Source organism: Parus major, chromosome 3 (genome assembly GCF_001522545.3).
Source record: "Parus major isolate Abel chromosome 3, Parus_major1.1, whole genome shotgun sequence".
Lineage (NCBI taxonomy): Eukaryota > Metazoa > Chordata > Aves > Passeriformes > Paridae > Parus > Parus major.
The window spans coordinates 46,147,522-46,174,142 of NC_031770.1; the positions used below are offsets into that span (position 1 = coordinate 46,147,522).

Consider the following 26,621-nt stretch of genomic DNA (forward strand, 5'->3'; position numbering starts at 1 on the left):
CCATGTCTTCCAGGGTATAAAGAGCACTTATAAAAACAGGTTGTACTGGATCATACTGCACAGTTCAGTTTACTTTTTAGTATCAAGGTCTTGTTTAAATGGTGCATATATATCAATAACAGTTAAAGAGAATTCAGTCATTACCAAATTTTAGTCTCATCTGACCTGAAAATTCCCATTCTAATACCTGTATTTTGGGTATAATTATTGTCAAAATATCATCTTCTTAACATAAAAGCTTTAAAAGATTTAAACTGCTATTGTGACTGTCCTGTATACAATAGAAAAAATATATTGTTACTGCAGAGGAAAATGACTTGTTCCATGCTTCTCACATAGTATCTTTATTAAATGTCTGGACAGATATGCATCCATTTATTATATAATCATCTATGGGTTCTTAGTTTGCAAATGCTGGTTGAAAGTTCACAAAAGCAGGCTTTTCTGTGAACTTTCTGTATTTGTAAGTTCAGTCACTGCAATAAATCCTGAGCCTATTGCCTGCTTAGCAGCACTTTGCACTGTACCCCAGTGGCTAAAGGTTGGAGCTCTGCATCTGAATATTTCAAAACCTCTGACCAGCTTGATTGGAGTTTGTTTTTCTTCTTAAATAATGCAAGTTGTTCTGGAAAGAACATATAATCGCAATTATCTGATAGTCAAATCCTTGGTCACTAACATACCAAGCTCCACTTGGTAGCTTTATAAGCTCTACCACTAACAGAGGTTTCATTGGAGCAAAGCTTACTGCAGCATTTTGTAGTTGTTAGAAAAAAGGTGTTCTTTGTGCGTGCTGTAGTTCAGAGCTGTGAGGTCTTTGTGAATGGTTACTCTCAAAGCGCTACAGAAGTTCCCCGGGTCAAGGTGGCTCCTGGCTCCTCGGAAAAAGGAATGTGGGGTTCCAGCCTGGGAGGAGAGAAATAAGTGAAAAAGGAGCATCCCTGGGCTAGGCAGGACAGGTCTGCTTAGTGCAGTTCTGCAGCCTGGATGGTCAGCGCTGAGCTGGTTCAGCAGGAAGAGAGGTGACCCCAGTAAACACAGTGCGCATCCATGAATCCAAGTCACCAATCACAGCAAAAGCTCCTCCGGCCCTATTTGTCAGAGCAAAAGGATTTTCAGATTATAAAACCAGGAGTCACTCTGTGGTCACTTAACCACATAATTTAGGACACAGAACATCCTTGAATTTGATCCAGTTTAAACTTGAGTAAATCTTTTAGATTAAGAAAAAAACCCCAACAACATCTATTCTCGATTTAAAAATTGCTAATGGTAGAAAAGCCACAATAACCTCTTGCAATCCACACCAGTAGCTAAGTATTTCCCTGATGAAATGCGTAGCCTTTTCATCCTGTGCATGTGTCCAGCTCCAGCCACCAGACCTTTTTATATCTTTTCTTGCTAGATTAGAAGAGCATTAGTCCTGAAGTAAATACTTACCATCTACAACCAAAATCTTTAAATTTTTTCTTGGCTTGCTTAAATGATTGCACACCTACCACCTCTATCCAAAGACGCTTTCCAGCCTTTTGGTTGGTCTCAGAGCAATCTTTAGGAGTGCCTGAAGCAAACACTGTACTTCAGAGCTCAACACACATACAGGAAAAATCAGGCATCCATGCCAAAAATGCATATTCCCAGGGGTTACATTAGTTTCTGACCATTTCTGGTCAGAACTGGTTGTTGACACCCAGCTAATGCCCTGGACATGAACCAGCATATCCAGTTTAAGCCCACTGGCCCCTGGTGAGGCGTTCTCCCCACAGCACATACAGCCCCTACAACCTGTTTCTCTGCACCTGACTTCACTTTTGCCCACCATATAAATGACTATTGCTCAGTCATACAACCTGAAATGACCAGACACTTTAAGTTTTTGCTTCTGAAGTTCCTTCAGTCCTCATTTTAGATTTTGGGAGGAATCTGGTAATCTTTGTAATCACTGTAAGGTTTTAAGCGGTGATTTTATGCTTCTATTACTAATAGTAAAATTTGTCTCATTATTTTTCAGGACAGTGTCAGAAACAAGGCTGCTCACTGCTGAACTGCTCAACTGCAGAAACATTAGCCAGTGTCACTGGTACTCTGCAAACCTTCACTTCCCTGAAGTCACACATTATTATTCACATATGTCTAAGGTATTATACAAAGTTACTGTGCTGCATTTTCAGCTCAGAGAAGTCTCTCTCAAAAGATGTAAGGAAGGGTTGCAAGTGCAAGTAATTTTCTGTGCTCCTGTCATGCTTTTCAGGTAAGAACAGCAAGTTATTAATCAATCAGCTCCATTAACTAATTAAAATAATATATTCTGCATGTACCAATTCATATAACATATGTAGGTGAAATAAAAGCCATAACAAACATAAATAAAAGTTTCACAAGAATTTAGTGACAGGCCATGAAGAGGACCCTGGGAGGAAAAGGGAAACAACTCACTTGTGCCTTGATTTATTCATAAAGACAAATTCACTTTCTTTCTGAAAATGGTTGATACTCAACCTTGGCTCTGCATGTCAACTCTACTTCTTTTCCTCCTTTGAAATTCTGAGCATCTATTGATATGTTTGGTAAGTCTATATTAATCCATTCACATCAGAGTGCTAAAAAGACACATATCATGTAGGAAAAAAATTGCATAGCTCTCCTTCAACATGGACCTCAGCAAAAATAACCAGCTGCAAACAAGCAGGGATGCATATTTTCCATGATTCATGCTGCAGAAGCCACCATAGGCTGTGGGACTGTTGTACAGAATTTGAGCTTTCACAGAGAAAAAAAAAACTGCTACCAGGCAGCCTGATGGTGAGGGAAGTCTTCCCAAACAGGAACTGAACATGAATCAAGTCAGGATGACTCAGATTGTTTTTGTGATTCTGCAGAGAGACAATCTGAGATAATAGCTGGGTTGTGTGAACTATTGCTATAATTTATTGCAATAAAATTCAAAATACAATGACTTACTATTGTGAATTGTTTTTTTATTTGCTCTCTATATATCAAAAGCACTGTAATATTTAGATTTCTTACCCTTCTGTATGAATAAACACATATAAAGAAATATATAGAAGTCCTCTGTACGCTTCATAGCATACATGCAAACTATCATGTTAACAAACATAGCAACATCCTTTTTGTATGCTCGGTGAAGTGCACTTTGATAAGAAGACAGTAATGTGCAGTAGCAAGGTTGGGTTATGATGGAGGTAGCCAGCCTTAGGACATCCAGGAACTTATAATTCTATTGTTACATGTTGAAGCTTGAAGCTTATGACAGATCTTTCTAGTTGGTGGGGGAAAAAAAAGAATGACTGAAAAAATAAGCCTGGGCCTTTGCTTCAATATATAAATTAGGCTTGTGCTGCTTTGGATTCAAAGAAAGAAAGAAAAACGTTCCATTTGTGTTTCACAACAACAAGGGTACTGTAGGCAGCACAAAGTATCAGCACAAGTAAAGGACATCGCTCTGTTTGTGTGTTGTACACACAGGTTAAGTAAATGGTTTTACTTTAACCAAACAGGTCCCATGACTCAAGGTGAGAAAAATTCTTCTTTAGTGCTGTTCTCCATCCTTTGCCAGAAAGCTGTTCCCAATTGAAACTATATTTATCCGTTATTTACCAGTTTAGTCAGCTGAGGACAAGTTGTTCTGAAAATGTTTGTTTAAATCGGCCAGCCAGGCATCAAGAAGAAAAAGGAGTGGGGTGGAAAGAAAAACCAATATGGAAACACGGCTGAAATTCCAGGGAAAACCTTTCTGTTGACTTTATCTGGATATAGCCAAGATCTGCAGTCAACAGAGAATGATGACTACTAAAATAAGGGAAAGAGACTACAGACTGTAAAGAAAGAAAAGGCAGAGAAAGGAAAATAGAGGAATTTCCCAGATTCCCATTTAAAGAAAAAGGCGGGGGGGGCATGGGAGAGGAAAATGAGGTTCAGCTGCAAACAAGCAATGGAAGGGAATGAAAACTGATAAAATTAATTAAAATATGTATGGTCATTGATTTTAATGGATACAGATGTCAGACATTAGCCTTGTTTGCAAATTTTTATGAATAGGTGGTAGAAGCATGGGCTGGTTTCAGTATGGACAGGATATCGAAATAGCTAGAAAATTTGGAGAGATTGTTCTTGTCTGAAACTTTGGGAAGGTCACACCTGGTAGTAAAGGAAAGATTTACCTTCAGTTTTAAATTGTTTGGAAATGATTGGGGCATTTTTGTTATGAAATTATATTTGGGGTCCTCCCTCTTAGAGAACATTTTAATTTTTAATTTTTACCCTGACAAAACCATTTTAGTAGAGCACAGTGAGTGCAGCGAGTATGTACCAGTAATGACCATGAAAGGACAAACACCACATAGTGAACCGTATAGGATTCAGGAAGGACAGAATCTAAGTTTAACCACAAAGAAAGACAACTTGTTAAGAAATGTGTCTGAAACGAAATGACTAGCAAATTCTCCAAAAATCAGTCTTTGTGGGGGAAGTAAATGTGGAAGGCATATTTTCTTCTTAATACAGAACAGACTGATGCATCTTTTGAAGAACAAACTGAAATTCTTTCTAGACTATGAAATCTTGAAGGGAGACCAGGCATGAATTTACCAGCCAGTAAAAAGGTCCTTTAGCCGCTTTCCGCTTGTCCCAGCCAGACCTCCACATGCTGCTCCCTCGTCTGTTTTTTAAACAGTAACATCCAAATATGTAGCTGGTAGAGGGATGGGTGGATGACCAACAGATGGGTAGCTGGTAGGTAGAGGCCACTTAGTTTGTTTCTCTCACAGTTTTCTGGTTTGTAGTAGCTTTATTTCCCTTATCACATCTCTCCATCTGTCCTTTTTGAGTTGGCTTCCAGCGCAATGAGTGCACTGGAATTTTTTAATATACCATACATACATAATTATAACTTTCCCTGTGGACATGGGAAAAGAGCTTACAATCTTGACAACCACATTATAAATGATGGAAGCATGTGCTGCTGATGCCCCAGCTAGTAGAAGACTACAGGCCTCAAATATTTTCAGAGTTTACTACATAAGATGACCTTGTTAGCTCAGTCTTATGAACATGGATCAGGACAGAGATGAGCCATCACAATAAATATCTCTCATATAATCCAGACCTATTTCTTCACGGCCACCACTTTCCTGCAGCACATCCAGGTACCAGTGTTCTCATGCACTGCAGCATCCTCCTTGCTTTTGTGTGTTTGCCCATGTTGTGGCATGTCTCTTCCAAGCCCCTGCCGCTGCCACCAATGCCCTCCTCAGGCTAAGGCCCCTCCAAGCACACAGGCACCAGTCTGATTCTCCAGGAGAGCGGTGTATTGGTCTTTCCCCTTCCATGGACATACAAAAGTATTCTTTGCACAAAATCAAAGACTAATTTTGTCAGAAATTCTCCAGGTGCTTCAAGAATGCCATATGGAGAACCCAACTGACAATAGCAGCCACTGATGACGGACAAACTGTCACAAAGCTGTTCCTTTTCCTAGGGTGGAACTGAATTTTCTAGCATGCTACACCATTACCTCCCAAGCAGAAAAAGACCTATACAGAATTGCACAAAATGTCATATAAAGCCTTATCACCAAGGGGAAAGAACAGTTGGTAATATCTCAAATAGCTATGCTTCAAAAGCATCAGCCTGTAGTTCAAAACTCTAAGAAGCCCTTTTGACATGAGCAGATCTTCCCTTCCTCATCATCAGCTGAGCCAGGTTTTGAGCCAGCAGTGTTTCCAAACAAATTAGTAGTAGTAGAATAATTGTAGAAATACTGCCTGCCCCTTTCCATCACTGGAAGGATTTGGAAAGCAATCTTCCAGCAGAGCTGTGCCAGTTGCACACAGAGCAGGCAAATGCAGAGAACATCTGTTTCAAAGGATGTGCCAGCAGTGCAGGCACTGTGACATCAAATGCCAGCATACAAAAAGGCACCAGGAAACTTGTTGTAGGATCATGTGGGGAGAGAGCATTGTCCCTCCTGTGACCAGAGACAGGACTGTTCCGTCTGTGTCACAAAAACAACATGCATCCTCCATCCTGGTGTTCCTTGCTGCTCCACACACACTGCACCACAGCCATACGCTTTCACCTCTATAAATACCAGGTCACCAGTGACTAATATGAGTTTTTTAAATCTTGATGATGAATGGTTTTACATTCCCAAAGAGGAATGCTCTGTCTCACCACACATTTTTAATTGTCTTGTCTGTTTCTGTAAAGCTGGGAGGATGGATTAACAAAAATCACCTGGAGTAATGAAGAGCTTTGATTAAAGGCTCCCCAAACTCAGTTTAGAATTAGCTATCAGTACCCAAACGGATGCCTATACAAGCCAGGTTGGAGCAAAACAGAAGCACATGTTTCCCTGAGCTGAGATGTGCCCTCCCCTTGCTCAGCTGAACACAGCACAGTCTCAGGCACCACCAGCTCAACAAGGATGCAGCCCCAGATGCCGTGGTGGCGTAGATGACAGCAGACCATGGTCACATTTCTTAGTCTCAGATGCATCATGCAAGCTGGAGCCCAGAAGCCAGCTCAGCTCAGAGCTATGGCGCAGTATGAGAGCCTTCCTCGCTCCCCAGGGAAGTCAGCTCTGCTCCAAGCTGTGGGAAAACCACAACCAGACCCCACATTTTAGGTTTTTACTGCCTCCCCAGCCACATCATCAGACTACCTCATCTTTAGCAAATGATCTAGACATCAGTGAATTCTCCAGATATTAAAAGACTATCCTTCAGGCTCCTCCACCGCCTCTGAACGTGACCCCCCACCTAGACTGCAGCCCTTCAAGTTATCCTCCATTTGTTTGTTGGTGTGCTCCCTTAGATCTGCAGATCGCTTTGATTATTTGAACATCTGGAAGTTGTCACATGCCTTTTTCGACCGTGACCATCTGAAATATTACCCAGCAGGACTTGAGGGGAGACACAGTAAGGAAACAAAAACATCCTACTCATAAGAACATGTGGCAGGAATTATCAAATGACACCATCCCAAAGGGTAGTGCAATATATCCAAGCAAAGACAAACTTCCTCTCCATCCCCTAAAGCCAGGACAATTTTTTCCCATAATATCGACTCCAGACATAAAACAATATTGCATAAAAATACCTAAAGTATTTTTCATTAAACATTATGTTATTAAGGTTAGTTGTCTATTACTAATGGAGAGAAAGTATTTCTTTCATCCTCTGGCTTTCAAAACCGGAGAGAGATCCTCCAGAATTTATTCATACATGATTCTAAGCAGAAAAACCTCTCCAGAAAGGTTCAGTGCCTGAGGTAGTTAGGGTGCTTATTCCTGGTTTGCCTGCTGTCTTTACAGGCAGAGTGCAGGTTCTTTGGTAAAGCTGGAATGAGATATATAAAAAATGAGATTAAAAAAGGCTGAAATACAGAGTCAGAACTTCTCAGCAATCCCATCAGAGGCAGCAGGGGCTCTGGAGGAGACAAGACCAAAATCAATGCAACTGTGCAGGTGGACACCCAGGAAAATCAAGCACAGATTTAAGATTTGGTTTCTCATTCTTAACAAGATACAGAAATGAACAAATGAAGAATAAATGAAGCGTGGAGAGCAATACAGACCATACTGCTGCAGTCTGGCAGCTGTTAGCCAGTAATATTTTGGCCTTTGTCAAGAGAAAGGTTCTCCCTAAAATCAGAAGTTGGCAATGGGTTTCCTTCTGAACAGCTTGTTTGCTTACAGATCATAGGTCCAAAATCTCATTGCCCTGGAGGAAAACAGGAACAACTATGTGCTCCCATGCATTAATTCCAAGCTCTCCTTTCCTGTGGGCAGCCAGCTAGAAGGGGGGCAGTCTTTGTTGGGGACATGGTACTAGTAGAAATAGAGCTGCTTATTCCATCAGTCCTCAGCCTCCGCAAGTCTCCAGAGTCGAATCGGACCTTGATGTACTGGCTTTGCTCCGTGGCTGTCACTATTTCTTCTGCCTTTGGGGGTGCTTTATATTTGGTTGCATAGCACTCTGATTTTTTCTTCTTATACCAAGTGCCCCTGGCTACTGAAGTAAATTTCTGAAATACAAAATATATCTTGATAACCCCCCAGCATCCTAGAAAGAACTCGTGTAACACAGCGACACTGTTTCCCAGGAATCCTCTTAAAAACAGACGGCCTCCTCTGGTGTAACGTGACGAAAATCCTCCACGGTCTTTCTGTCGGGACACGAGGGAGGGAAGGTGTCCGGATTGTCAGGGCGGGGCCGGGGAGCGCCGGTGTGAGCGCGGTCACGGCTCCTGGCCGGCCGCTCCAGCGCTCCCGCCCCGCGGCCGCGCTTCCTGCGCGCCCCCGCCAGGTGTCGCTGCTGCCCCGGCCGGCTCCCGGCTCCCGGCTCCCGGCTCCCGGCTCCCGGCTCCCGGCTCCCGGCATCACCGCAGCCCGGGCTTCAGAGAGGAGCGGAAATAAACCGCGTTTATTTGTTTCCGATGAATATCGATCCGTTGTCAGCACTTACATCAGCAAGACTCGGCGTGAAAGAAAACCGAAAATGTCAGAGAGAAAAAAAAAAAAAAAAAAGGAATATGATTGCTTCAGGACTACGGGAGGAAAAAGGAATGAAAAAAAATAAAAAAATCACTCGGCTTTTGGTAACACCTAACTAGTTTGCTCTACTGTGGTAAAGAAAATTGCTTTGACTTCTTTCCTTTGTTTCCGATTTTATGCTCTATTTAGTTTCCTCAAATCATGGGTTATAATGAATACCAAAATAGTCCCATCCAGTAAATTTTTCTAATGAATATTTTTTTCTAGCAAGCATTACACAATTCGTAGTAGCACCATTCAGATTACACATTTTTCCTTAGCAGGAAACCGCAGTAGCAGGGCAGCAGGTCACTGCTGATACACTGGCCATGCTGGTCCTACCATGTCAGTACCTATAAAACAGAAAGTAGGACTATGCAGGGGATGGAGTTGCTAAAAAAAGCCATTTCTGTGTTACATGAAGGACTGATGCTGACTGCTGCAGGCAGATTTTCTCTGGTAGAGCTGCTGCTGCATGCACAAGGTGGCAAGGCCTCAATAATGAGGAGTAATGACCTCCATCCTGGTGCAGAAGCTCTCAGGATCTGAAAAGATTGAAGCTTCTCCAGGCAACATCAGATGTCATTGCCACATTGGGCATGGAAAGGTTTTTTCTTGTCTCCTCTTCCTTGCCTTTCTTTTTTTTCTTTTTTTTCCCCCACAATGCCATTAGGGTAACATATTCAAAATCTTTATTTAGATGTAAAATAAAAGCAGCTGGTTATTTTTTCATCACTCTCGCCTCTCTCTCATATTCCTTGAAGTCTTCTGGCCTGTAAACCCTTGCTTTTTTATTTCTTATTAGAAGACACAAAATAATCACAGCCACTCCATCTAGTCCATGCTTTTTGTGGAAAGAGGTTGTCTTCAAAAGCTTTCTAGAGACAAAGGTGCATTCCCAGCCCATGCTGTGGTCTGAGGTGAGAGAAGAAGTGGGAGAAATCCAAACCATCTTTAAAAAAACAACCCAAACACACCCTACTAGCCCACCCTACTGTACCAAAGAGATTCCACCACTGACATCCAGCTAGCAAGCACAATTTTAGGAACAAAGGGTAACTGTATTTTAAAGCCAGTCTTCGAGGTTTCACATCTCTGATTTCAGTGGAAGTATGCTTTGGGGCAGGGAAAAAAGCACTCTTTGCAGATGGGAATCCCAAAGTACAGTTTTAATACAGCAATGAGGTTTGAGAGAGTATTTTTCTGTTGTACCACTTATCTCTGACCAGCAGCAGAAGATATATCTGAAATTCATATTTACCGTGTTTGTTTTTTCAGTTGGTTGGGGATCAGGACATGCCTTCTTTTTATTCCAATACCACAAGTACACAGAAAAAGTAGGTGATATGGGTCTGTACAATGGAAATTGCACTGCGAAGAAGCCCTTTGGAGCAAAGTGAAAGTCTGGTATTTCAATTTTCTCATTACAGGACAAAAATAAAAATGGAAGTGAAAATTCTCCTCTGCAGACAAATGCACTGGTGGGAGAGAAGCTTCAGCTACTCCCTTATGGCCAGGGTCTCCCACACTGTCAGAAAAGGATTAGGAAAACAGCTGAGAAGGAGATCAAGGGAAGAGAGAAAAGGAAAATGCTTGCTAGTCAAGGAAGTTTTCTGAACTACTTTGGAAGGGATGGAGGAAGGAGAAATGGAGTCACTCATATTGACTTAGGAATTAAAAACTTAACAGTTCTCTAAAAACAACTTTCTGGAAATCAATTCCCTCACTAATTAGGCATACCTATCTAATTGTATGAACTGTATCAGCATTTTTCTCTATCCATTGATGAAATTCCATATTTATGCCTCCCCCCAAAAAAAACTTTTACCTGTGATTTAGGCACAACATGAGCTTAAATAGGCCTATTCACTGGTATCACTGGAACTACCATCCAGACCAGTATGGACCAGGACTTAGAAATATTTCCTATTCTTGGGCTTTAATCTTCATCCCTGCCTCCCACAGACACGTTCTTTGATAACAGAAAGACACATCCTGCATCACTCTGTGGACACCCTCACCTCACTCTTACCATGGATGAAGCTCAAGCTCCTTATTTATTCTGAACTGGGAAGCTGTGAGTGAATGGCCTGAGTACTCACCCCCTTCCTTCCATCAATCCCAGGCACCAGAGGAGTCACACTTTTGGTATGTCTCCATCCACCTAAGCAAAGGAATAACTGCCCTGCCTCGTGTCTCCTGAGGTTCCCAGAGACACCTCCCCACCAGCGAGGAAGGATGTCCCTGCCATGTACAGGCACCCTCCTCCCCAGGACATTGCCCCATGCTCCTTCTCCTTCACCCAGGGGCAGCAGTGGCTGTAGCAGTGGAGAGCTCCTGGGAACAGGGTGGGGAAGAGGCAGGCTGCTGGGAGAAGGATGTCCCCTGAGATCAGGACAGAGTCAGAGGCACACTGTGCATCCACATCAGCCCCTGCTCTATTGTGTTTCTTTTAATGCTTTCTGTTCTATTTTGTGTTTTTCTTCTAATTTGTTTTAGTTCCAAGAAGGATAAAACAGGGAAGGTAAGTATAAAGAGCATTAGTGGGCACTATAAGACCGTGAGGGAGAGATCAATACAGAAAGAATCAGAGGAACAAAGGAAAAAAACCATAAAAGATGAAGAATCCTAAAAAAAGATGTTACGGAGCGGGAGAGAAGAAAGAGAATCTAAAAGAAAAGTTGTCTAAAGAACAGTGCATCAAAGGAGATGAACTCAAAAAAAGTTCATAGATTTTGGGTTATACATTCCTCTCAGCAAAAAAGTAGAAAAGTAAGTCACATTAAATATGTCATTGCCACTCATCTTTTAAAAATGAAAGGGGTAAAGGAAATAAAGGTGGATAGAACAGTTAATGTGCATAATGAAATGCCCCATTTATGTGATACACATGCTGAAGGAGCAGCTGCCAGGTTAAGAGGAAGGGTGGGAAATAGTACCCCCTTTGAAAGATGACATCTGTGATGAATCTAACAAGATATTTCAAAATCTAGTCAAATCAAAAAGAAAGCCAATGAAGGTGAATGCAGCAGAATATATTTTGGGAGCAAAGTACAATAAAAATTGTGCAAATGCCACTAACAAGGTAACATTTACCATCGTGTCTTAATATTGTTTGATATTTACTGTCCATGTCCACACTTGTAAATAAGGACTATCATCTAGCATTTGAGCAGGTTCTCAGAGTTTATTATCTGGACAATTTTTCTCTGCAATTTACACATACAGATCCCTTACAGCAAATAGTGATGATGGTACTCATTCGCATTCAAGTGTTTGTGTTAAAGGACCAGGCCAGCAGATTCCTCACTCACATAAAGATACCTACAGATAAAAGGACTGCAAGCAGTGTGCAGGTGGAATATAAAATAATAATAATAATATTAAAAGATCTTGGGAAAAGAGAAAGATGGTCTGAAAAAAGATGATGCTATTCAAGAGACAACTCAAGACACTTCACTGACCCAAGAAGAGTCAGCTACATACAAAGGGGAGCAACCATCCATGCTACACTGCACAGGATCTGGGCATTACTGTGTCACATCAGTTGGCACAGTTCAGTAGTGGCCATCTACAGCAAGAAGGGCAAGTCCTGTAGTTGTGAGTATGGCCAGAAGTACAACAATAATCCTCTGCCCTCCTCCTGTAAAACCCTGGTGGGAGTCCTGCAAGCACCATCCTCCAAGAAATTTGTAAGAACCTTTGGCCCAGAGGAGAGTAATAAAGTCACTCAACACTTCAGAGAACACCGATGTTGCAATGTCCATTTATGTCGGGAACACATTGTAGTGACTGCAGCAGCCTGGTCAAAAATAAAGGGATAAATCAAAGCAAGGGAGATTCTGTTTAGATATTGGGGAAACAAAACTTTGTAGTTTCAGAGATAATAACTGTCTGGAGAGACTCTACACCCCTCAAGTCGATGTCTGTACAAACAAAACACTTTGCATTGTACACATGCGGCTTGAGGACTCCACAGTCTGCAGCAGCATGAGGAGGGGAATTCAGCCTCAGAGAACTCATCCTCTCTTCCCCTTCACCTCTTTATTATTGGGACTTCAACGTATCTTCAGTTCACAGGAGACTAAAGCAATCTGTTCAGCATAGTCAGATCAAAAGGCAGACTGGAGTGAGTCACAACCACTTAGCAACTTGCTTAAATGAATTGTGGACACAGAATATGTTCAAATAATTTGCCAGTAATTTCCCTTGAACATGTTGGGATTAAAGCCTTATTTTCTTTAAATCCCTGTAGCTATCAAAATTCTTCTAGCAAAATTCCTATGTTTTATGCCCCTGTTATAATAAGCCCAGTGTTATGCACCTACTATAATATGTCAAGTGTTAGTTCTATGCACGGTATCTTTAGCTAGAGGAGACATAAAAAATATGTCAGTTATAAAATCTAAATTCAAAGAGCTGTTATCCATTATGTATAAAAAAAATAATTGGAAGAGCCACAAATAAATCATTGGCTTTTCCAACTCCTAGTTCTAGCTACATATCAAAACCAGCATTTCCCCACTTTAATGGTCTGCTTTGGTTTTAACTTTTTTTTTATAAATAACATCCTAAATGAATTCCTATAGGTTTTATTTTCTGGAACTGGTTGTTGCCATTCTATTTTTTATTTCTTAGGAGACTATCTGGCATTTATATCTCATGATTTCAGACAATATTAGGGGTGCAATTGGAAAAAGGCAACCCTGAATATTTTATTATTATTCAGTATTGCTTTGTAGATAAAAAAACCCCCACATAGTTGTTGGGTTTTAAGATGCCAGTCACAGTTGATCTTGCCTGATTTTTTAATTCCAGCTCAGCATGGCTGTGGCCAACAGGCTGGCAATCCACCAAACACATTCTGCCTCTCTTGCTCCTAATTACTCAGCTCTCCAGTGCTCCTCCCTTGCTGGTTCTGTTCTGGTCACCACAATTAATTCCCATTCCTCAGTCCTGTGTTCACCTTCAACTCATTAGTTTTTGGCTGGTCTCCACTACTGTTTCAGCTCAGCATTTTTCAATTTATCTCATCACTATTGCAAGGCCCTTTTTTTCTGTCTTTGGTTTTCTAGGGTTGAAGGACTGTTTTTACTTGCCTCTTACAGAAGAATGGGTGAACATTTTGCGCTTGTCAGGTAGGTGCCAAGGTATCTTATGTCTCTCCCACCAGCCATTTTCCTTCACAGGCTGATCTGGGAGCACAAAACCATCTGAAGTGTGCAGCATCACCATCAAACACTGTATCCTGTAGGCTTCAGAGCTGTTTTATGTACAAGGATGTTTGGGGAAAGAGACTGACTGATGAACCCCAGCTTTCAGATGAAAGTCTCAAGCTCCACCTAGTTTTTTTTAAGGAATATTACAATTAATACAATTAACCCACATGGGGGTTTTAAGCTTCTTGGGCAGGGCCAGGAGGCATTGACGACTTTTCCCTAGAAGACAAGAAATATGGTCCCTTTAGACTGATTTCCTCTCTTTGTCCTTTTTTCCTCAGCAGATTTGTGGCCTCACTGACATTCTTAATTGGTAAATTGTTGTGTAACCAAAATCATACTGCAGCTGTTTGGTTATTGTACGAGCATGCCTTAGTCTGAGACAATCTTAATTCTTGAAGTGGATCTTTGTACAAATTTGGAAACACAAATTTATCTTTGTGGTGAAGCAAAAGGAAGATTATGCCAGCTTGGGGTTTCCAGTCCCAGTATTGTATCACTGGCTGATGACAGTGATGAGGTGAAGTATCAGAAGATTGCAGATAAACCTTTTAAAAATAATCTAGTTGTAGGGTTGATTTTGTTTGTGCCAAGTTCACTCATATGGAACAGTGGAGTTGTATCACTTCGAACAAGCTCAAACGAAACCTTAACACAGCTTCCTGACTACTTTGAAATCCTTATTAGTAATGCCTAGTTTTACTTTAGAGACATAATGTTAAATCCTATCCAAATACAGGGAAAGACAGCCATTCAATACAGGCTTCATAGTTCATGAAAGAAAATGTCCTGGACTTGGCTGGGATAGATTTCACTTTCTACCTAGTAGCTGGTGCAGTGTGGTGATTTGTATTTAGCATGAGAATTCTGTTGGTAAGACACTGATGCTTTCAGTGTTGTGGAGCAGGTGTTACCCTAAGTGAAGGACTTTCCAGTTTCCCATGTTCTGCCAGGGAGCAGGTGCACAAGAAGCTGAGAGGGAGCATCCTGAGGACAGCTGACCTGATCTGGCCAAAGGGATATTCCATACCATAGAACACCATGCTCAGTATAGAAACTGGGAACAGGTAAAGAGGAGCCAATCGCTGTTCAGGGGGATGAGCATTGGTCAGTGGGTGGTGAGCAATTGCATTGTGCATCACTTCTGTTTCTTGGGTAGAGGGTTTCATTCCTTCCTCTCTTGCACTTATTTTCATTAAGATTGCTGTTATTATTAATTTTAATTGTTTCAATGAGTAATTTTTTCTTATCTTAGCCCACGGGTTTTACTTTTTCCTCTTTTCCTCCCAGTCCCACTGGAGGTAGGGGGAGTGAACAAATGCCTGTGTGGTACTTAGTTGCCAGCTGGAGTTAAACCATGACAGGAAAAAACTAGAATAAGTACAGAATGGGTTCCAGAATACAAATGCTTCATGACTTTTTATTACCCAGTTGGTGTTGCAAAGTGATTTGGAAAAAAAAAAAAAAAATACATTTCTTAGGATGAAGTTGCATGTTGGTAAGATGCTTGAATTTGAAACAGTAGGTATTTGAAGAAAGTGATTCTTTGAAGCAGACAGTGGTATGTAAGTAGTTAACTACTAAGGCAAAGGAGGAAATATACCAGTTGATGCAATTGGTGGCAGCAGGAGTTTGGAAATAAATATCTCTATTTGGCACTGAGAAGTGAAGCAGAGCTCAAATTTCTGTGGATTGCCTGGCCCCAAGCTCATGTCTCAGAGATCACATTTCTGTGGTAAAATTAAATCTCAGTTTAAGATCTGTGATTCAGTGTGGTTACTTACTAAAATTCATCTGACCTCCCTAGGCTGTGAGTATTTTGAGTTGACCTGCATAGACCTCTTGCTAAGATCTTGGTAGGACCCAGCTCTGATGGGCTATTTCCCTAAAAGCTTAGTAGAATTATGATAACAAAAACAGAGACACTTTAAAGCAGTAATTGTCATCCTAGCTAGAAACCAGAAACACAGTGGCATGTGAAAACAATGAACAAACAGAAATCCCAAACCTCAAGAAACCTCAACTGAGCAGAATATGGGCAACAGTCATTCATGGATTTGTAATGCATTTTGTACTGGGTTCACTCAGAGTGCCTCTTTAAAGATGCTGCATTCCTGGTTATGGCTGCATCAGGCTACTGACAGAGCCAGTGGAGAAGTGAGTGTTCCCTGCAGAAGGCAGCTCAGCTCCCTTCTGCCCAGAGCTGCTGTGCGCAACAATCCTGTCCCTAATGGCAGCAGTGCAGGTGGTTTTCCAGTGCTCAATGAGATGTCTCTGGTATTAAGGCAATCAAGTTGATTGTCTGCTTGTATCCATGACCATCCCACTTTGTGTGTGCATGTTTAGGATTCACAGTCCCTTTGAAACAAGATTCTCAATATCAAACCAAAGTCAGCATGACAGATGGCAGTAAAGTTGGCTGTCCTGAATCTACTCTGTGCATTGCTAAAAAGGTTTGTTTGTCCTGTGCACCCTACCATGCTCTGGAGGTATCAGCATTTTGTAATTTGACTTAGTTTCCATCCTTTCTTTTGTTTTCTGAGATTCTTTCTACTATCCTTACATCACCTCTACCAGTCGACAGCGCTGTTTCTTAGACCAAACAGATTTCTGGTTCCAGCTCAGATTAGCTTCAGAAGCTCCATATCTACTGTCTCACGGGCAACATCAACACACGCTCATAAATCTGGCAACAGGTCTCTGTGTGAGTAAGCTCAGCGGTGGAACACAACAGCATCCCCGAACAGAGACCTGGAACTCAAATGACAGCCTCCTGCTGCATTGCTACCAGACCAGTGCATACTTAGCACTCCCAAACCACTACCTTTTCAGCTTAAAATGTTGCCTTGCATCACAAGTGACAGCAAGGAGAAAAGGCACCGTCCTTCCTCTTTAGCAAGCGTACCCTTGCGCTCTCAGGCAGCTTTGTTCATGTCCATTCCCAAGGAAGGGCAGTCCAGTCCAGCCAGCCTGGGGCAGTGACCGAATGCTGTGCAGGCTGCACTGCCACAGAACGGCCCAGCTTAAAGAAAGGTTTGCTTATGCAATGATGAGCAAGCGGGAAAGGTCTCTCTGCTGCTAGCTTGATAAAAAGAAAAGAAAAAGTAAATGATTATCAATAAAGTGTGTTTGATTAGGTGTCACTGAGAGAAAGAAAATGCCATTTCATGTCACTTTTTAGAAAGCACAAGGTGTGTAACTTTTGGGGATCATTTTGCTCTTGACTAATCTTCTGATTCAATATTAAAATCTCAAACTTCCCAAAGGAAAGAGATTCTGCATCTTTTAATGAAAGATAAAACAACAATATAAACATACACAAATTTACAGAGAAAGGATCAACTTTAATACATCTGGAGTAAAAGGTGTTCTTTTTTAAATATGGTATAAAAATAAATGCAAGAAACATTAACAGAGAATATACAGACAACAGACAAAGACACAGGCTTTCTTTCTCAATGTGAATACATCAGTGAAATGAAACCTTCTGTGCTAATTTATTGTGCAATAAATGTGATGCCATATGTATATTTATTAATATATGCATTTTTTACATTTCTTCCAGTTTTTGATTGACGTATTTTTTTAATAAACTGTGCCTAGCAGAAGCTTTTTTTTCACTGTACTTGAGCTTGCAGAAAATAAAAAGACACAGATCCAGCTTGATATGAAGGAGGAAGTGAGCAGACAGTTTTCGAAATGGAGGCATCGAAAGGCTAGAGAGTCCCTCGGAGTCTGTAATGCCTTAGTATACACAAAAGAAAACAAGTCAGGTCCTTGCTCATGCAACATCTTGTTCTACTGTCCTCTGAGTCAGGCAATCAGTGAGCTACAAAGTATGTATAATGATTTGAGTCTGCTTCCATGCTACAAGGTGATCCTTTTAGTAGGACTGCACTAGACTGGTTAACCTCTTTGATGTGAGCGATTTCCCCTGAGGAAAAGATAAAAACAAAAAACAAAAACAGAAAACAGAGGCATGATCACTGCAAACCTGTTCATCAGCAACCACTCAGTGTTGCCACATCACTCTCAAATAACTAGGGGCACCAACTGGAGTCTGTCAAATCTTAAACCACAGGAAGTCCTTACACTTAAACACCTGCACTGCCAGCCAGCCAGATTGTTTCACAGAACAAGCCAGCAAATTTATAGGCCGTTTTTAAATGAGATTGATTTTGGCTGATGAGAAACTGATGCTGAGGTTTTTGCCGTCAGTCACAGCCAGAACTTGAAGGCTACCACAAGCAAGAGTGCCTTGTGCTGCAAAGATGAACGTGCAAACTGCGGTAGCTCTGTCACGGAGGACAAAAAAGCTCCTTTCAAGTTAAGGTAAGAAAGTAAGAGGCAGATTGCATATAGGTAGGAAAGCAGCTTTTCCATGAACACAGCTATAGGTTTGCTGAGACCGTATTTACTATTTAAAAGGAACATTGGTCAGGTATATTACATGTGACTGCATAACACTGCTTTGAAGGTGCTGGATTTCCATATTGTTGTTTTCCTCATTATTCTTCCTGTTGCAAGGATGTGGTTTCAATTTTAACAAGTTTTTTAACAAGTTCTTTTAATAAGGTGTAATGACTGTCTCACAAGAGCTAGGTCTACAGTGTGAAGAAGATGGTAGAAGGTATGTCACTCTGGTATATTTTGAGCTTCATCTGAGCCAGACAGAAACCACAGAACAGGAATTAGCTCTCCTACGGCCACATAAAAGGAGTTAGCTCTCCAAGGGCCATCCCACTGTGGCTCTGATCCAACAGAGGCAGAGCTGGCACAGCAAGCTGACATCACAGGCATACCCTGACAATGTAACACAAATATATCATAAAACATTAAATAGAAAATGTCTCTAACTCAACAGTTAGATATTTAATACTTACACTTATTATATTGTTCATTTTAAGTGCCCAATTCAGAAATATCAAATTGATTTCAAGGACAATACAGTAAAAAATACTGTAACTATCAAGAGATGCTTCATTCTCTGCAGTAAGTGGTAAATGAACTTATTCTGCCATATGAATAAATTGTTAAGTAATCTGCAGTGTTATAACTCAGTGAAATTACACAATTTAATTTCTATTGTCATCAATTAAATTTAAGCTCACAGGGATCTGTAAGTGTGTCTTGAGCATTTGCTCAAATGCAATACATCAGAGTGGTTCTTCATAAAAGGAAGAGTAACTATTTTATTCTTTGTGCTGTGAAATGCAAGTTGAACAAATTAGGATGAATACTTCCCCTACAACATAATTTGAAAGGGAACTCATGATTTGCAATGTTGGGTTAAGACTGCTCATCCATCAGGTTCCTCATATCACCTGACAGTACTATTTCCTACTTCTTTGAAAGATGAAAAGTCTCTCTCCTGGCACTCTGTCTTCCCTGTATCTGCCACTTCCTACCTACATTAAATTCACAGATTCTTGATACTTTTTAACCCTTAAATTATGTCTTCTTCTAATGCAGCAGGTAAACTGTTATAGTAAGATATCTTTTCTTTTTAAATAGTCAAAAAAGCCTCAACAGCAGTGTGGCATTGGAATACAATTTAAGACACTAGAAGCATTTCCAAAATTAATGTTTTGTTAGACAATTTTGTTAGACAATTTTGTTAGACAATTCATGACTTTTGGTGCTGGACACAATCTCAGAAAATATTGAACATATGCTTGTCTTTGCCTTTCATTAGGTTATTTGCACTCAAGTTTACAAGTGTACAGGTCTGGCTACTTTTTTTAAACATGTATGAGTTCCCTTAAGTATTGAACTGCATAACCCACTTAATTAAAATATTGAAACCAGGAGTTCTTGATCAGTTACAATTTGCTCCATACTACACTTGAAAGCTGCATAAATGCTTGTTGCCGTACAAAAATATGTGAAATAATTGTTTTTTATTATTATTTGCAACTACTATTTAGGAGTTTCAAAATTTCTGGAATTTCTAGATGAACCATAAACAAATTCTAGCATCTCAGGAATAAATTATGTTATCAGATAAACTAGAAAGTGCTGACATAAAATCAGGCCAAAAAGTAGTTATGAGTTGATCTGGTTTGTGTGATAATTTTCTAGATATTGATTGAATTTTCCCCTAGAGACACAGTGAGCTGTCATGACAATTTTTTTCTGCACTCCACATAACTTGTTCCCTGTATATTACTGATCTTTGAATATTTTTTTCTCCAAAGCCCTACAGTGATCAGGAACTCTCTGGATGGTCCTCTCCTTCAACTCCCCTCCCTGCCTCAGAAAAACCTCCATCTCAACAAAACAACAACAACAAACGGTCTTTTTCCATGCATCAGTAGTTCTAATTTATCACTAAGTTGGAAAAGTGACAACTTAGAAGATCCACCCTCCTTAAGAGATCTTCTTAAATGCTTATACTGAACCATATTAAGTTCTCTGATTAGGAAAATAAGCTTTTAATACACAGAATCCACTGCAGCCCCAGATACGGAATTATCACATCTTCTTATTAGATCTGCAGGGACTTGTTATTTTCCACTTTACAAAATATTTCGTTAAAACTCTGTTCTAGAGTATACTTTTGCTTTAGCTCTCTGTGGTAGGGTTTCATAATTACTGTTTCTAGGAGATTTCCAGATTTACTTAATTTACAGACTATATTTACTGATATAAGGATCATCCATTGTGGGTCATAATTTAATAGCTGCCATTTCTTTCAGATACCTTGTTAACAGCATTTCCATAAGCCACATTTTGATTTGGGAACCTGCATCTAACAGGCCAATTTTCAGAGTTGTAGCATATGAAGATGTTTCCTGTGCTAATGAGATTAAAGAAAATTAGGGGTGGAAAAAACAGAAGTAGTAAATGTTTATCTGAATAATGAAAAGGAGATCCTTAATATTTTCAATATATTCTTGCCATCAACATTTAGAAGCATATGGGCAAATCCTAAAGATGATTAGGATTTTTTTGGCTGTATTAGTGCACTTTGGACATAACAATTGTAAATATTTAAGTATTTTACTAGTAATGCAAATGCCAAAATGGAACACTGCACACATAGCCTGACAAGAGAATCAGAGTATGAGAAGGCAGCACAGCAGCTGGAGTGAGCAACTACATCTAAAGTACAAAATCACTTGGCCTCAGCATTCAGTCCCTATTTGAACATACTAACTGCTTGACCTAGAGCTGCCTTCCAGCTTTACTTCTAGCAAATTTAAGGGGAAAAACTGTAAAGGTATGTGCAGATTCTGCTAAATACAGTTGTGCTGACTGACCCATTTATGCAGCATGACACTAACACCTCAAATAATCCAGCAAAAATGTCAGCAACAACCACTGTACATACGTGGCTTAAAAGAAATCAATATGAAATGTCTATAGGCATTGGAGTTGAAATGTGTGGTACAGAAAGATCACATCTTTTCCTTTTAGAAGATTAATTATATTCCTTTCTGCAAAGAAACCTTAACTGTTCCTTTTCCATATTTCTTTATTGCCAGTGCAGGTGCTACTCCCCAGGACCTATACTGGTAGCACTAGAAAAGAAAACTCCATGCATCTGTTGAGGAAAGAGAGGTAGTGTCCCACTGTGAGCAAAATGAGATGTGGAGTGAGAAGCAGCCCTCCTTGGTCTCAGTGTTAGCCATCTGCTCACGTGTGAAACACCTGCAGCACACTGTCAGCCCATCCAAATCAGCAGGGTGACATTGCAGTGCACTACACACAGAGCTGGTGTGTAAAGAGCCCCTGACAGGAGCACATCTGGAGAGACATGGGAGAAGAAGCAGTAAATCCCTTTTCGTGTTGAAGCAACCCTTGCTCTACCAGCACAAGGGAATTGTTTCCGTGTTGCTCTGGGGTTCAGAACTGTGCTTCAGCTTCCACAGCAGTACAGGATGCTGCTGTCAGCCATCTGTGCAGGTGTATTTCTCTTTCAGATGTGAGGAAGGGGACAAGGTTAGTGTTTACTGAATTTGGGGAGCAAGTTGTCAGTACAGCTGTAGTGCTAAGTGGTTACATGTGCAGGGAAATCCTTCTGCCTCTGGCTGAGATTTGCAGCCCTTTGTTCCCTTCTCATTAGGGCTGTTCTGTTTCCTGCAATGATCTGAAGTGGGAGGCAGTGGCTGAACAACTGCTTTCCTGTTTTGGCTCACTCCAAATCCAGTGGCATCCATTTCTTTCTCCTTCTGCACTTTGCATTTACTGATGAGCTGCTCTCATTCGTGATTAACTTCAAACCTCCTGCCAGATGGGGTAGTTTGAACTTGAATAACCATTTGAAATGCATATTTCCAAAGGACCGATTCACAAAAAAAATATTTTTAGTATGTTTTTCCTGGGCCTGACTCCTCAAGTTTGCATACCCCTCTGCAGTTCTCAGTCCTGAAAATGGCCTAAGATTCAGGTAAAATGTTTGTCAGCTGGAAAATGGCAGACACTGGCCCAGTAGCTGACCAGTCTGTGCTGGCTCCTCACTTGGATGAACCTGTTTGTGCAAGTGTTACTCCAAAGCTCCTCTCTTCCAGCACAGAGCACAGCAGCTTAGCTCCAGTCACTGCAGAACAGCACAAAGAGGCCAGTCCTCACTGGCACGTCCTTTATAATTTTGTCCTTAATAATTCTTAACTCCTAAAACTAAGGTTTTTTTTTTACTAATTAGTAGGCCAAAATAAAAAGCTCAAATATTTATTTGTTCTTTTTATTCAAAAGTGAATAAGACATCTCTTCCTAAAATGGAAAAGGCATTCAATTCTACAAATAATTATTATTTACATTCTTCTTTGTCAAATAAGTAGTTTTGTAATTTATATTTCTTCTGACTAGCTGTTTTTTTTTTTTCAATTTTGGGAATAACCTGTAAGTAAATTCAAAATGAGATTCCACAGCTGAAACTGCATTGAATTTCTTAGACAATGTTATACTAGAGAAAAATCGAGCCCTCATCAGGTTTTCAGGACTAGATGGAGTTTTGGTCTGGCACAGTAGGGCCTTGTGTACAGAAGTTTTACCTATTCATATAGAAAAATTTCAAATTAACAGATGAAATGGATTATTTATCTGCTTTGTTGCTCTATAAAAGGGATAGATTTTAACATAAAAAAATATTTCACTTGTTTAAACATCTAGAAAGTCTGTGACCCACTGGTAAGAACTGAGGAAGCTACTTTTATGAGCTTTAATTTCCATCTCTAGACCATAATTCACAATGTCATGTTAAGTGACATTGGATTGAAACTTGGTGAAAATGTGCACTGTAAAATGGCCTTCGCATTTCACATCTCCTGCATGAAATGGTCTATTGTTACTGGTTTGGAGGGGGAAAAAATCAGAGGATTCTGGTCAGCAAGTTCTTCCAGTTAAGTGGGAGAAGAAGCTGGAAAGGATACAGCTAATATAAGATATAATGGTTTCAAACTCAGAATTTTTAAATGGGATCTTTTTTACGAGGTTATGAGTGGAGATAATTATAGTTTGATAGCTTTCTAGTTTAATATATGAACTGAACTGGGTCTGTTTTGTACTGCCTGTATTTCCTTAAGACCTCACAAACGTACAACAAGCACCTCTTTTTTGTGTTCTGTGTAACTGTGCAGTGACAGATGAAATGCTAACACTGATGGTGGTGTCTGAAGTCATGGCACCAATGCATGAGGATGGAGTGTCTCCCCCCACAGCTCTAAGGAGGGAGGCTACTGCTTTTTGCCCCGCTGACTTGGTTCCTGGTGGGACAATAAAATTTGTGTGGGGTGGAAATTAAATTAACTCTCTCCCCCTGTAAATCAGGTCCCTTTGTCTTGAGGGTTCAAGACCAGTAATTACAGCTGAGCACCAGGCTGGGTCTCACAGAGTCCTGCTCAGTCTGCCACTGTCACAAGTCCTGCATGCATGTGAGAAATGACAGACAAAATTGTTCCCTAAAGAACCTCTTTGCTCCCATCAACATTACCAGTGTATATTCACCTGCTTTTTCCCCCTGTAATGTAGATAGCACTTGAGGTAAATTTGCTGAGATTAAGTTTTTTGGGTTTTTTTATCGTTTTTTTTCCCCCACGTGAATTCTTCAAAAGAATTTCAATTCTTAAAATGCCACAGAAACTGCTGATTTCAGTCTCTCTACTGCTTGAGCATGCAATGAGATCCTTCAGCTCCATGACTTAGATCTTTAACTTCCCTAGTCCCTTGGGGAGCTGTGGGTGACTGCACTTTAATTATTCTCAAAGAGAAAGCTGAGGGCTGAGCTAGGCAGGGAGGAGCCCAGAGCACATTGTCACTGCTCTCTGTGCCTCTGACTCAAAGCTGTGACACACATGGTAGCCTGTGTTAGTCCAAGGCAATTCACATATCCGATGGCTTCATTCCAGTAGTGCTGAAGTGCCTGTGCTCTTTATTTTTACACAGTACCCAGGAGTGTAAGTGAGGCAGACCAAGGATAGCGGGGGTTACTACTCAGAGACAAACTTTAAAGAGTTCACTAATAAATATTACATATAGCAAATTCCAGCTCGCTATTACTTCTGTATATTTTATGTGAACGTAGACCTGTTTATAACTTTATACATATTTTCTGCTGCAGGCAGCTGAATGCATTAGCAATTTTGCACTATAAAATCTACAGAGCAGCTAATTAGTCAGTTTTTAAACTGAGCATTTAGGCCTTTCATGAACTGCACCAACTTACTGAAAATTTTCTGGAAAGAAAACCCTTCAATGTCAAAGAAATGCAGAGCTGAGAGTAGTGTATAACTCCACTTCTATTTTTTCTCCATCAGACTAAAATAATGACTCATTATAATAGGTTATTTCCATGTAATCCATGAAATAGTGCAGACTAATTTCCCTCCACAGTTTCTAAACTTTCTGGTTTAACAAATGCTTTCTGTAGCAAGTATAACCTAATTCTGTTTAACATTGATCAGGAGCAACTTAGAGTCAACAAATCAGAAAGTGAATTACAAGTCCATCTGTTCAGACTGAGTCCCTAGACATAGCCAGGGTTACTGGGTTTTTATTAAACACTTCGAATGGAAAAAAATGAGGTCTAATTTAGTTTAATACAAACCCACTTTGATATAACTAAGGAAAGAAATCCAGTGAAAATTAGTCTAAATATTGCAAACCATCAGAGAAGAGAAACTATAATTTTCATCTACTAAATCAGAGATGATAGCATTTATCCAGGTTGTTGAAGACCCTTTTCACACCTATCTACTGTATTAATCAGCTAATTCTGTATTAATCAGATAATTAATCTATAATTAATAGAACAGATCTATTCCACAGTCCCTCACTTCACAGTTATCAAGTTAATCAGTACACTGTAGAATATTCTGATAATTTTTTCCCTCATTCCTGCTGGTTGGAACCACTGTACCAAGATAGATAGTTACATATGATAAACTCATCACAACCAAGAACATGAGTGGAACAACAAGGATGTCTGGTGGAAAGAGGTCCTGAGGAAGTGAGTGACATGAATTCAATCATCTTGGAAAAAAGATTCGCATTTGAGCATCCTGATACTCTGGATTAATTTGCAAGTTTCAGAGCTGTCAGTCTAATAGAGATTATAGATCAAGCAGTGACATATTTTTCTTTCATACCTGACCCGACTTGACAGACTCCACCCAGGTTAACAGGTAATAGTTGGAAAAAAAGCAAAACCACTGACTTTATTTCAGAGTTTTCTCTGTGAAAAAAACAAAAAAACAACCCTCTTCTACTGAACTACTAATGTCCAGAAATCCTCTTTTCCATTTCTAGTTCACAGCTGGTTTATTTGGCCTGCATTGCATCTCTGGCATGCTGCTATTCTGGTACTCCTGCCCTGAGATAAGCAGGATGAAAATCGGGCATGGCTGCAGGGCACAATGCTCCAGTGTTTGTGCCCAGAACTGCTGGTTCGTCCATAAGGCTGCTCTGGGAGGGATTTCAGCATCTCCCAGTCTTGTCTTCACATCCTCCCTTTTTGCACTGTGTTCCTGACCCCTTTACCTACAGCTTGCTTTTTCCCCCCTCATGGCCACCTGTTTACATAATTTTCACCACAGCCGATTTCTGACACCTGGGCTGCTCAAAATGCTATGAATTAATGTAGCACTGCAGTCTTCCAGGCATTGGGACTGGGAAAAAGTCTGGCTCTCAGAGGTCCCAGATATGTTACCAACTCTATGCACCCTCTTTTACAGACTTTTTATTAATATGGAACTTCCTACTGAAGTATAATGCAATTATCATGTATAGTGCTATCATGTACAATGTTGTTTTATAGATCCGACCTGTTTAGACAACACACAAATCACACTGCAACATGCTATGGCAACACCACCATGCAAAACATAGGGGTTTTTGTTTCAAACATTGGGATAGTTTCCTTTGTGGCTGTTTATTTACTTTTAGAGTCCTTTACTGACTTTGTCCCATTGAATCCAAATTTCTTCCTGATTACAGTGGATTCAAAGCATATTACAGGAAGCCTTTACCTATAAAAAAGTAGTTAAAGAATTACTGTTTTGTTTTTAAAAGTGAGATATTCCCACAGCCTCACAAAACTTTCACTGTGTTTGTTTCTTATTTTGATTACTGGAAAGTATAAATGTATTTTTTAAATACTTGAGGCAATACTCTTGAGCCTCATTGCAGGGGAGACAGTTTCTGACAACTGCTTCTCCTTCCCTAGAAACTGAAAAAACAAAAACCATGATCTTTGCTGAAAGCTCTCATATTGTTCATTTCAACACACACAGCTCCACTAACCAGGTCACAGAAAAAGCCACGGACGCACACACACACACACAGCAGCGTCACCTGCACGATTCAACAGACAATGCAGACAAACTCGAGTATAATCCAAGATCTTTCTA

The 26,621-nt window shown here is 40.3% G+C and overlaps 1 protein-coding gene across 10 annotated transcripts in view; it reads right to left on the reverse strand.

The window, feature by feature from the left end:
• Window positions 1-328: 328 nt before the first annotated feature.
• Window positions 329-26,621, reverse strand: part of RGS7 (regulator of G protein signaling 7) — a 232,732-nt gene continuing 206,439 nt past the window's right edge. For 3 of the 10 annotated variants that reach the window (XM_015621725.3, XM_015621723.3, XM_015621728.3), the window contains one exon: window positions 2,958-17,517. Coding sequence is in view for 4 of the 10 variants with exons in the window: in XM_015621723.3 (XP_015477209.1) it covers window positions 17,359-17,517 (159 nt within the window). In the remaining 6 variants the exon portion in view is untranslated. The other 7 variants (XM_015621724.3, XM_015621727.3, XM_015621729.3 and 4 more) reach the window with 4 other exon arrangements.